Below are 12,375 nucleotides of genomic sequence, written 5' to 3'. Positions count from 1 at the left end.
ATTTCTGTTAATGATGCACGGCAGGGACAGTAAAAAACACATAATGATAAAATTAAATAAATATTAATATTTCTCTACTGATCTGTGTTATAACTGTAATTTCTGTATGATTTCAAGCATTTCTACAATCAAAATCGCTGGATTTGCGTACGTTCTGTTCAAACAGAGAGGAGACACGCGAGGTGAGGCAGCGATGAGCTGTGCCTCATCTCAGATTGTGTAATACCTCACCAACTGGGTTGAGCGCATGCCTTTGGCTTTCTCATTGTTTGTTACCATTGTAATATTTGTTGACACTTTTATTATATGTCTTTTATTTCCATAGAATAGGTACTGCATTTCACGTATGTGAAGAACCTATTTAGTCTTGCTGATCTGACCGCAGTGAAAAAGCACAGAGGGGAGGCAAACAGTACATCTGCCTCAATGAAGGGGACGTGCAAGAGCCCACGGGTCGAGTTTATTCTTGTTCTGCCGTTGCTCTTCTTCTACACTTCTCTAATTCTTCTTATATTTTGCTCCGCTAAAGATATGCGTACAGTCTATTTTTGACGGACCCACGCTGGAGTCGCGTCAAGCTGCACAGTGCAGATCGACCCAGACAGGAAATGACCCCGAAAAGGGATAGAGCATCCAGTTATTTTTCAAAAGCCGGATCGCGGTGCACACGCTCCCAGTGGAATCAAATATGTGCCTTACCTAGTATGTGTGTGTAAAGAATGCTGATATGAAAAATGAAAAACAACCAGTAGTCAATGTGCAAGCTGCCAATTGAATGGTGATTTAAGCTACTCTATTGGGTTCATACATTTGTAAATCTGACTCTGAAAGAGTCGGTGCCTCACCAGCAACAAACCTCACCGTACGTCACTGCCGCACAATGCACAACTTCACACCCTGCCTTTGCATTCAAGCTGAAGGAAACTGCAAACCTCTAGAAAAATAGTATTTTTGTTTGTCTTGTGTGCAGGATTGAGATAAAGTAATATCTTGTTTGGGCTTCGGGGGCTCCATAGTAGTCCACTGTACAAACTTAAGTTTCACATAATGTATATTAACATAAGGTTAAATTTCTACCAACAATTCACACTGAATTGTTCAAATTGAATTTAGTAAATTGTTTTCATAATATTCAGTGTCTTGTGTCTAAAATCTAAAGCCCTTCCAACAGAAATTCAAGTAGTTTATGTGAAAGCACCAAATTATACAAATAGACAAATAATTTAACTTTTGTTGCACAGCAGCAAGGCATAAAAGTAACGTGTTGGTCAGTCAGTTTGGTAATCAGTCTGCCCGATGTTGTAACCGGTTGTATATGGACCCAAATGCAACACACAGGATTCCAGGGATCTTTGGCTTTTATTATAAACTTCAAATACAGCAGGCAGAGTTTAAACAGGGTCAGGATCAGAAGGCTGGTGGGTTTACCGGGAGTCAGGCAAGGCGGGTAAAACAGGGGCAGGCAGGGTTTCCAGATACAGCGGGCAGAGTTAATCAGGATCAGGATCAGAAGGCGGGTGGGTTTACCGGGAGTCAGGCAAGGCAGGTAGAACAGGGGCAGGCAGGGTCGGTAACAGGAGATCAGTCCGTGAGAGCGTGCTGGAGAGTCTGGCATAGAAAACCAAAGAACAATCTGGCAAATGTGTCTGGGAGGCAGGAGTCTATATAGGGGCTTGATTACTGATCAGAGGCAGGTGAGTGAACAGGTGAAGTGAGTTTAGACTGATGAGAGGGAGTGACTGACAAGTAGAGTGAGGAGGGTGTGGAGCTGAACTGTGACAGAACCCCTCCTTAAGGGACGGCTCCCAAAACAACCACAACCAAGCCGGGTGGGTGGAGGGGGCCTGGAGGAGGGCTAATATTCATCCGACATCTTCATCCTCGGCGCGTGAGTTGTCCTGGCCGGAAGACAGCTCCTCCTCCCCAACGTCTGAAGCTGCAGATGGAACAGAGTCTGGCTGGGTAGCCCCAGTAGGCACCGAACCCTTGGAGGGCTGGTCCGGATGGCAGCGGTGAAACTCCCTGATGAGAGGCATCCAGAATGTGTCGAGCGGGGACCCAGGATCTTTCTTCTGGACCGTAGCCCTCTCAGTTGACCAGGTATTGTAGACCTCTCCCACGGCGGCGGGAACGAAGCAGGCGGCGAACCGTGTAGGTAAGACCTCCATCGATGAATTGCGGTGGCGGCGGAGGCTGTACAGCAGGAACCAGTGGGCACTCTCGAACCGGCTTCACCTTGGAGACATGGAATGATGGCTAGACCCGCATGGTCCGGGGCAGCTTGAGCCTCACTGCTACAGGATTGCTGACCTTCAGGATCTCGAATGGCCCAATGAACCTGGGTGCCAACTTTTTAGACTCTACCCGCAATGGTAGGTCACGGGTCGATAGCCATACCTTCTGGCCAGCCTGGTAGACGGGGGCTTTGGAGCGGCGCCGGTGGGCCGCTGTGGAGTAGCGGTTGGCTGAGCGGAGGAGCGCAACTCTGGCTTCGGCCCAGGTACGGCAGCAGCGGCGGACGAAAGCCTGGGCAGAGGGGCAGGAAACCTCCTTCTCCAGGGCCGAAAACAGTGGAGGTTGAAAACCGTAGAAAGGCTCTGCCACTGGAAAGGGGACATTCCAGTGGCAGAGCTGGTCAGGGTGTTGTGGGCATACTCCACCCACAGGAGCTGCTGGGACCAGGACGATGGATGCTTGGAGACCAAGCACCGTAGAGCCGTCTCCATCTCCTGGTTCTTGCTCTCAGTCTGGCTGTTAGATTGTGGGTGGAATCCAAATGACAGGCTGGCTGTGGCCCCGATAAGTGTGCAGAACTCCCTCCAGAACACTGACGTAAACTGAGGTCCACGGTCAGAGACCACATCCGTGGGGAGACATGCAGCAGGACCAGCTCAGCAGTTTCTTTGGCCGAGGGGAGCCATGCAGCAGGACCAGCTCAGCAGTTTCTTTGGCCGAGGGGAGCTTGGGCACGGGCACAAAGTGGGCCATCTTGCTGAACTGATCTACCACTGTCAGGATGGTGGTATGTTTGTTGGACAGTGGTACACCAGTAACAAAGTCCAAGGAGATGTGGGACCAGGGCCAATGGGGCACAGACAGAGGTTGCAGGAAGCCAGCGGGAGCCTGGTGGAATGGCTTGTGCTGGTTGCAGACAGGACAGGCGTTGACAAACTCCCGGGTGTCTTTTTCCAGAGTAGCCCACCAGAACCTTTGCTGCAAAGCATCCCTCGTACACTGGCTCCCGGGGTGACAAGTGAGTTTGGAGCTATGGGCCCACTGGAGGACATCGGACCTCAGAGTCTGAGGGACGAACAGGTGGTCAGGGCAGGAGCTAGGACCGGGCTGGTCCTCCAGGGCGGCCTTGACTCTCTCCTCTACCTCCCAGGTGACTGAAGCAACCAAGATGGGGCAGAAAGGATATTGTCATTGCAAGGGGTGGAATCCCCCTTATCCACAAACTGGCGGGACAGGGCGTCAGGCTTGACATTGCGGGTACCGGGCCGGTAACAGAGGGAAAAGTTGAATCGGGTAAAAAACAGGGACCATCTGGCTTGCCGAGAGTTCAGTCTCTTGGCAGACTGAATGTACTCGAGGTTCTTGTGATCAGTCCATACCAAAAAGGGCAGACTGGTCCCCTCAAACCAGTGATGCCACTCCTCAAGGGCCAGCTTAACAGCTAGCAGCTCTCGGTTACCAATGTCATAGTTCCTTTCAGCAGGTGAGAGCCGCCTAGAAAAGAAGGCACAGGGGAGGAGTTTCTGGTCGCTGGCAGCCCGCTGGGATAGGATGGCCCCCACCCCAACAACGGAGGCATCCACCTCCACAACGAACTGTCTCTCAGGGTCAGGAACTTGGAGGATAGGGGCAGAGGTAAACCGGGCCTTAAGGTTCCGGAAGGCCTCCTCAGCCAAGGGTGACCACTGGAACAGCACTTTGGATGAGGTAAGGGCCGTGACTGGGGCAGCCACGGTGCTATAGCCACGGATGAATCTCCGGTAGAAGTTAGCGAACCCCAGGAATCGTTGCAGCTGTTTACGTGAGTCAGGGACGGGCCAGGACGTAACAGCTGACACGTTGGCAGGATCCATCTGCACGATTCCCTGTCCCACGATGTACCCCAGGAAGGAGACAGATGAGGCGTGGAATTCACACTTCTCTGCCTTAACGAACAGAGAATTCTTTAGGAGGTGTTGAAGGACAGCTTGGACATGGTGAATGTGCTCCTCTCGGGACCTGGAGAAAATCAGACTGTCGTCAAGGTAGACGAACACCCGTTTGTTTAACATGTCTCTCAGCACATCATTCACCAGGGCCTGGAAGACAGCTGGGGCATTGGTGAGACCGAAGGGCATAACCAGGTATTCATAATGTCCAGTGGGGGTGTTGAAAGCCGTCTTCCACTCGTCACCCTCTCGGATCCGGACCAAGTGATAGGCATTACGCAGGTCTAGCTTGGTGAAGATGGTAGCCCCCCGCAGCAACTCAAAGGCAGAAGAGATGAGTGGGAGTGGGTAGCGGTTCTTAATGGCAATGTCGTTGAGGCCCCTGTAGTCAATGCAAGGCCTCAGTGACTTGTCCTTCTTTCCCACGAAGAAGAACCCCGCACCAGCAGGTGAAGAAGAGGGACAGATGATCCCAGCAGCTAGAGAGGAATTTATGTACGCCTCCATGGTCTCTCTTTCAGGTGCAGATAAGGAATACAGGCGACCCCTGGGTGGAGTTGTGCCTGGTTGCAGGTCAATGGCGCAATCGTAGGGGCGATGTGGAGGCAGAGATGAGACCCTGACCTTACTGAATACCTCCCGATAGTCATGGTATTCAGTAGGCACCCCTGACCGGTCCGAAGCAGAGCTGGAACAGACTGACTGCTTGGGTGCAGCAGCATGTTTCAGGCAAATCAGGTGACAGGATGAGCTCCACCTCAGGATGGCTCCTGTGGCCCAGTCTATGTGGGGGTTATGGCGGCAGAGTCAGGGGTACCCCAGGATTAATGGAGGTTGGGGTGACCGCAGGATAAGAAACCGGATAGTCTCATGGTGGTTACCAGACAGGAGCATAAGGACTGGCGTGGTCTGGTGAGTCACTGTCCCCAGTAGGTGGCCATCCAGGGTGCTGGCAGGAACAGGGTATGGCAGGGGTACCTGGTCGATACCCAGCTGAAGGGCTAGGTCCTCATCAATGATGCTGTCGTCAGCGCCAGAGTCAATGAGCGTAGTGAGGGTCTGGGATCCGTTCGCGAGCAGAAGCTGAATGTGGCAAAGGGGTCTTTGGTTGGGAGAGAGTCTTGTGGTTTGGCTCACCAGTACCTCCCCTACTAACTGGCGAGCCATGCCTTTTGCTGGGCACCAGGATATAAAGTGACCAGCCTGGCCACAGTACAGGCAAAGATTTCCGCGGCGGCGCTCACGCTCCTCTGGAGTGAGACTGGTGCACCCCACCTGCATGGGTTCAACGCCCCCAGGTGCACGCCCTGGGATGATGCTGGTAGCTGCTGGAGGACCTCGAGGCTGGAGGATCTTCTTGATAAGGGGGGTGCAGTTTTATGATGGGAACAGCAAAACCATTCCCATCTTGATTATTTCATTTCACCTTACTGGAATTGATAGTAGTCACTTACAGATCCGTTTTAATTCTTCCTTATTTGAACTCGATGCAAAATGACACCAAATAGTTTGATTTGAATCACTAAATGAAACCTGATCAATTAAAGATGGAATGAATCGAACAATTACACAACATAGATATACATGTATTATTCCTAACCTTTACAAACTCGGACACACACACACACACACAAAGTATATGAAGATCATAAAACAAAGTACAACGATGGGTTAGGGTCATAAAACATGGTAGACTCAGCCTTAACGATTTGAGTGTCGAGTCTTATCACTATGTCCAGACTACATGATAACTTGAGCATGTAGACTTTTACACGAAGAAAAATGTTAAATAATGGAATTTTAAAAAGGTTGATTATTTAAAAAAAAAAGTATAGTAAAACTATATAAATAAATGCGGTGATGATATTTCTGTTTACTTTAGAAGTTATTATACACTGTATGCTGTGATTCTGATCTGGGAAACATTAAAGACATTCATAGCCAGTCTGATGATTTTGTCTCTTTATTGATATCGTGAACAAAAGTAAGTATACAATTAATAAAGAAAAAAATGATATTTTGAATCATTTTAAAATGTAAATATGTGGAATTTGATAGAAAAAAGACATGTATTTAGAGTAGAAGAGACGACATGAACCTAAATATGTTGATATTTGGAACCAGATACTTAATTGAAATAAAAGCAAAGAGTTAAAAAATTGAGTAATAAAACAAAACATATTCTACTCAATTAGATAAGACAACTTACACCTATGCATGTTGACATTGACACTGAATGAGGGTTTAAAAGATTGGAATTGTAAATGTTTTGCATCATATACTTCACAAACGCTTTTTTTGTAAGATTCAATGATTCTGACTACAATTGTACATCAAACTTAATCTGATAAAACTGTCTTATGATAATACCACATAGACTATGTGAAGAGACTTAAAAAGATAAATAAAATAAATGTTAACTTTTAAAATTGGATATGTCACAGACAAAAAAAACCTTAATAAAAGAGATATGGCATTTAATCCACAGTGTACATCTTTTCACTGACAATACAATGACAATCATCTTCCACAAAAACATTTAAATCAAAGTCTGATCACTGACCACATCATATTAAACATAGATAAAGCAGATTATTGTTATTAAACATGTTAAATGTGATCTGAGCACTGCAGTGATTTTCTCATATTCTCCTATTGTAAGCCATTGTGGTGAAATACATCTGTGTACTTACAATATTGCAAGGTTACAAGGTTTTTATTTGTCATTGTACGACAGGGTTGCACAACACAATTTAGATTGTTTTCTCAATTCGCTGCATAGGAAAGAAAAAAAAACGATATTATATATGGAGGGTGGAGGATGAATGAAGGAGTCTAGCAGACAGAGGAAAGAAGCTGTTGTGAAGTCTGCTGGTTTGGCAGCTGAGCTGATACTTCTGTATCTCTCTCCAGACGGCAGCAGGGTGAACAGGTTGTGGCTGGGTGGGTTTTGTCTTTTAATGTTGTTTTAACTCTTCACAGACTCCTCTTCTCACCAATATCACTGACGCTCAGTAGATATGTGCCAATGATGTTCTGGGCGGTTTTAATCACCGGCTGTAGAGTCCTCCTGTCCTGTGCCGTGCACATCCTCTGCCAGTTTGTAATGTTTGCAGTCAGGATGTTTTCTATTGCTACTCCGTAAAAGTTGACAATAACCCGGCACAGGAATTTCATCTTCAACCTTGTCATCTTGTTATGTCACGTTACTATTTGTGATTCTCCTCTTTGTCGTATAAAACAAGTAAGATCTAAATATCCACTAGAGGATAATGAATATATATGAGGATGTGCACCTCTGTAACCACAAAGCATGTAGTCTCTCACTAGATGTTAGAGAGGCTTTCCTCTGCTTGCTTACGTGTGATCATTTTCCATGATGGAGGAATGTCAGCAGGCTTTGCAGTGAATGCTTCGGCAAACTGCTGGTTGAACTTTGCCAGTATGTATTTCCAGTAGTCTGATGCCTGAAGGCTTACATCTGGAGCAATTCTCCAGTCTGGGTAAATCTTTGTGTAATCCTTGTAGGGGTACCATTTACCATTTGTAGCAGCGCAGCAAAAACTCTGCCGACTGATCACAGAGGAAGAGCATATGTCGGTGACAAGTCTTTTTGTCTCATGCCACATGAATCTACCCAGAGCCTCTGGCCGATGTAGTGAAGTCTTGTGGTGATTGTGGACTTGTCCTTCTGTCTCACAAGGCGCTGCACAGAATGGACACTGTTTACCACATCCAATCAGTTTGGTGAAAAGCTCGTTCTGAGGATTCACATTTAATTTTTTTAGTTTAATTTGGATGTTTGTTTTTTTAAACTTCTCTCGAAGGACTTGTGCCATGTCCTTCACACACGCAGTCAGCCAGTGAGCAAACTGTTCCTGGTCGGCATTGTTCAGGATCATGAAAGCACCAAGAGCATCTTGGGAAATGACCAGTTTATCACCAAGTTCCTGACATACATTTTCAACAAATGAATTCAAGTTGCCTCTCTTTTCTGTTGCTTTGTTGACCGCTGTATTTATGCTCCTGATACTTGACCCAACATGTTCATCCTCTAAGTCAAACATCATAGACCCATTTGAGAAGTGTTCCACTATCTGGTTGAGTATCCATTTCTTTACATAGACTTCATAAGAGCAAATGTAGCTCCGATAGTTTTCAAAGTCATGATTTGATAGCAAATCCAGTAAAACTGAATACTGGAGGGACTTTCGTGTTCCGAACTTCTGCTTCTTCATTTCACCAATGATATCAGGACCCAAGGAACGGTAGACAAAGTCTTCGACTGCAGGCCTCAAGCAGCGATCCGTGAATTCTTCTGCCTTCTTCTGGCACTGGTCTCGTTCATGGAACACATCTTTAAAATCAGTGCGGAACTTTTTCTTGTTTTGGTTCAGACATCTGTAGGGATCATTCGCACGTATGAAATCCTCATGCAGTTTCTGAAACTGTCTGGCTGCAACTCCACAGATGTGCTGTTTCAGAGAAACTTCAAACTGGATCTCTATCTTGAGACTCTGATTGTTTTGCAGCCTGTCGTCAATCATGTGTAAGATCTCCTGGATGTAAGTGTCATGGTAATTGTTTTTTCTTTCCATTCTTTCAGTCACAAACTGTGTGCAACTTGCAATGATACAGTCAGCTAGGTTTTGTACAGCCTTTACGTGATTTTCAATGTTGAAGAGCTTGCTGACTTTGTGTTTAGCCCATTTGTAAAGTCCATCCGCTGGATATTTGAAAGGCACCAGTCCACACTCATCCAGACCATTTTGACTTAATAATTCACATGCATGACTCCCTTTGCGTGATACATTGTCTCTCAGGAAGCAGGACACATTTGTGATGACATTTGTGGTCTTTTGTTTGGAAAAGGAGAGTTCGTTTACTGTTTTTTCCCACATCTTATCAAATTCTGTGTCTAGCTCTTTGTCTTCCATCTTGACTTTCTTTTCCCGACATTCATCTATCAATGCACACACTCTCACTTCTAATTTTTTAGTGTGGTTCTCCTTGATTCTATCAAGCTCTGTCATCCCCTGTCTGATGTCAGCTGCTGCTGTGAGCTGATTAAACATGGAGCTCTCCATTTCTCGTCGAAGACTCTTTGCACTGTTTGCAAAGTCCTCTCTGTATCCTTCAACTAGATAGACATGACCCTCTGTTTGCTTGAAGTACTTTGCCAGATTTTCAAGAAGCGTTGTCTCCCATTTAGACAGCACTGTGCAAGCTTCACTTTTCAACTGTGTGACAAAATCGAACATGTCAGATGTCTCAGATTTCAGAGCAACTGTACCAAAGTTGTTAATCTTTGTTTCTGCATGTGTAACCCACGTGTACATTTCTTTTTTGAATTCCCATTCCCATTTGTTGAATTCTGTGCACAGCCTCATGTATGCATCAGCCACCAGGCTGTTTCTGAAGCTGAAGATGAAGTTTTCATGCTTCACTGCATTCCAAAGACTTTTCATCCACTCTCTAAACTCCAAGATATTGTTAGCAGATGATCCACAACTTTCCAACATTTGAATTATGTTCTTCTTGAGCTCATACACAGCTTCGCTGTACCCTGCATTGACTGGTGCCATTGGTGGGTTTCCGTTCCAGAGTCCAGGAATGTAGCAGTTCCCAGTGTCGGGACTGTACTCCATCACATCAGTGAAGCTCTTGTTCTCTTCTTTCTTTTCCATTTTGGCTGCTGCCTGGGTCATCTCGTCTAACTGTTGCAAGAGCAGTTTCCTGTCTCGCAAGTTGTTCTCATGGGCTGAAACGTCTGACACATTCTGGTGAACGAACTGACATTTGGGCTTTTTGCCCACCGCGCTCATCCTGAGGAAAGCATGCACAACTATTTGTAGGATGTCTTTCATATCTGTTGAATTCTCCATTGCAATATTGATGATGGTGATATCACTCAGCCCCACAACAAGTGTTGCAAGCTCATTGTCGTGCTCATGGCTATTGTCCAGTTGTGCAAGCTCTGGTGACTTTAAGCCCTCGGTGTCAATAATCACCATGTAGTCACAGTTGAGTACTTTTTTGACATCTTCATTGATTCTGATGAGCAACATAAAGGCACCTCGAGTGCATCGACCACTGCTGACTGCAAACTGCACTCCAAACATGGTGTTGAGGAGAGTGGACTTCCCTGTGCTCTGAACTCCAAGAACTGTGACTACCAGTATCTTGCTCTTAGGAGACATCAAGTCATTGAGCTGAGAAAGAATGTCACTAACCCATCTGAGAGGTATGTTGGATGCCTCTCCATCTACAAGCTCAAGGGGAAATCCATCAAGTAACAATTGTGCACATAGTTTGGGAAGATGCTGTAATTGTTGACGTGATGGGTCTCTTTCTGGAAGGGAAAGTGAAGCTTCATAGATCTGACCCATTTCACGGAAGAAGTGTTCAGTCCCCAATGAGCTGTTGGAAAGTTGTCTGTCAATGTCTTTGATTTCTTCTTTGTTTTCAGAATTTTTGCATTTTTCTTTGTACTGCTCCCTGAGATCAGACAATTTCTCTCGAGACACATTATCGAGGTTCATTCGCATCCATTTCAGGAAATAGCACCTCTCCATCCCTGGGCTTGATATTGCATTGATGAAACATGTCATTGCATTTGACATGTCGTAAGAGTTTTGTTTTTCTCTAAGTTTTGTTTTCTGTATCTGAAGATCACTTTTGTAGTCTTCTATTTTTTTAGACCCAACATTTCGAAGCCGAAATTCTTCCTTCTCTAAGCGAGTCAGTTTTTTCCATATTTGGCCTTGCAAGGGCAGCTGAGCTTCTTTGTATTCAAGGATATCTTGAATTTCAGCAGTGATGGCTTCTGCATTTTTCTTGGCAGTGTGGCACTCTGAAGAGTCTTCATCAACGCAGATCTCCAGTTGATGGGCAATGTCAGCCATCTGCTCAATTCCCATCTTCATCTTTGAGTTCTCAACTACATTGCTGACAGTTTTCCGCAATTTTTTGACAAAGTCTGCATCATTCATTTGTTTAGTCTTCAAAAGGATGTTGCTGTTAGTCAAGCCCAACTTGGTTGCTACGTTTTTTAGAGCATCTATACTGGAACGCTTGCTTTGACGGTTCCCAACCAAGAAGATCTGTGCCTTGTGGTGTTGGTTGGTAAGCAGCTCGCACTCAGAGTCCAAAGTGTCAAAGAACACAAAAACTGCTGCAGATGTTTGACACAAAAATGAAAATTGTGTTTCAAATGAAGCAATGTCCCCACGAAGGTTAGCTACAGCTACTGGCTCACTGAAGACATCCATGTTTTTGTTCCCACAAGGAAGGTACCAAGTGATTTCAACCAGTCCATTGGATATTCTCTTTGGACTGTCACCACACTCCATATCATGATGAACAAAGGTGTCATGGTACTGCTGAGAGTTGCTCAGAAGCTTATTGAGGATCTCTGACTTGGACAAGGAGCACTCACCCAGTCTCACAAAAGATATCATTGGAAGTTCAGAGAGAACAATTCTGTCTTCAATAAAGCCTTTGGATTCTGAGAGGGACTGAGTTCTGTACTTTTTAACAATGTCTCTCATGGCCCAAAGCATGAGTGTGCACTGCTTTGTGTCACAATTAGGAAGCAACAGAGGCACAGAAAACTGACACATAGACATTTTGAGTGCCATTTCCTGCCGTACAAAACCATCAGAACACAGAAAGAGGGCAGTGATTATGTCAAGGGGGTTTAGCATGTCACCTAAATGCAGATTGTCAAACAGATAATCAAAATCTAACTCGGCCTTTCCTGATGCAGCATCATCGTTTGACTCACATGCAGATGTACTTGATTATTTCATTTCACCTTACCGGAATTGATAGTAGTCACTTACAGATCCGTTTTAATTCTTCCTTATTTGAACTCGATGCAAAATGACACCAAATAGTTTGATTTGAATCACTAAATGAAACCTGATCAATTAAAGATGGAATGAATCGAACAATTACACAACATAGATATACATGTATTATTCCTAACCTTTACAAACTCGGACACACACACACACACACAAAGTATATGAAGATCATAAAACAAAGTACAACGATGGGTTAGGGTCATAAAACATGGTAGACTCAGCCTTAACGATTTGAGTGTCGAGTCTTATCACTATGTCCAGACTACATGATAACTTGAGCATGTAGACTTTTACACGAAGAAAAATGTTAAATAATGGAATTTTAAAAAGGTTGATTATTTAAA

General features: G+C 45.1%; 1 protein-coding gene across 1 annotated transcript; it reads right to left on the bottom strand.

Annotated features, from left to right (window-relative positions):
• Positions 1–6,266: 6,266 nt before the first annotated feature.
• On the bottom strand, positions 6,267–12,367 carry LOC142946015 (up-regulator of cell proliferation-like). Its single transcript, XM_076086995.1, has one exon. It carries the CDS (start codon positions 11,867–11,869, stop codon positions 7,490–7,492), a length of 4,380 nt encoding a protein of 1,459 aa, XP_075943110.1. The 5' UTR covers positions 11,870–12,367; the 3' UTR covers positions 6,267–7,489.
• Positions 12,368–12,375: the final 8 nt, after the last annotated feature.

Source organism: Anarhichas minor, unplaced genomic scaffold (genome assembly GCF_050575085.1).
Source record: "Anarhichas minor isolate MPS153535 unplaced genomic scaffold, ASM5057508v1 ptg000009l, whole genome shotgun sequence".
Classification (NCBI taxonomy): Eukaryota; Metazoa; Chordata; class Actinopteri; order Perciformes; family Anarhichadidae; genus Anarhichas; species Anarhichas minor.
The sequence above is the reverse complement of the archived record's forward strand: the minus strand, read 5'-3'. Positions and strand labels throughout refer to the sequence as shown.

What these genes read in the sequence shown, in the direction of transcription:
- LOC142946015 (XM_076086995.1), bottom strand. Translation starts at nt 11,869, where the DNA reads ATGCTAAACCCCCTTGACATAATCACTGCCCTCTTTCTGTGTTCTGAT.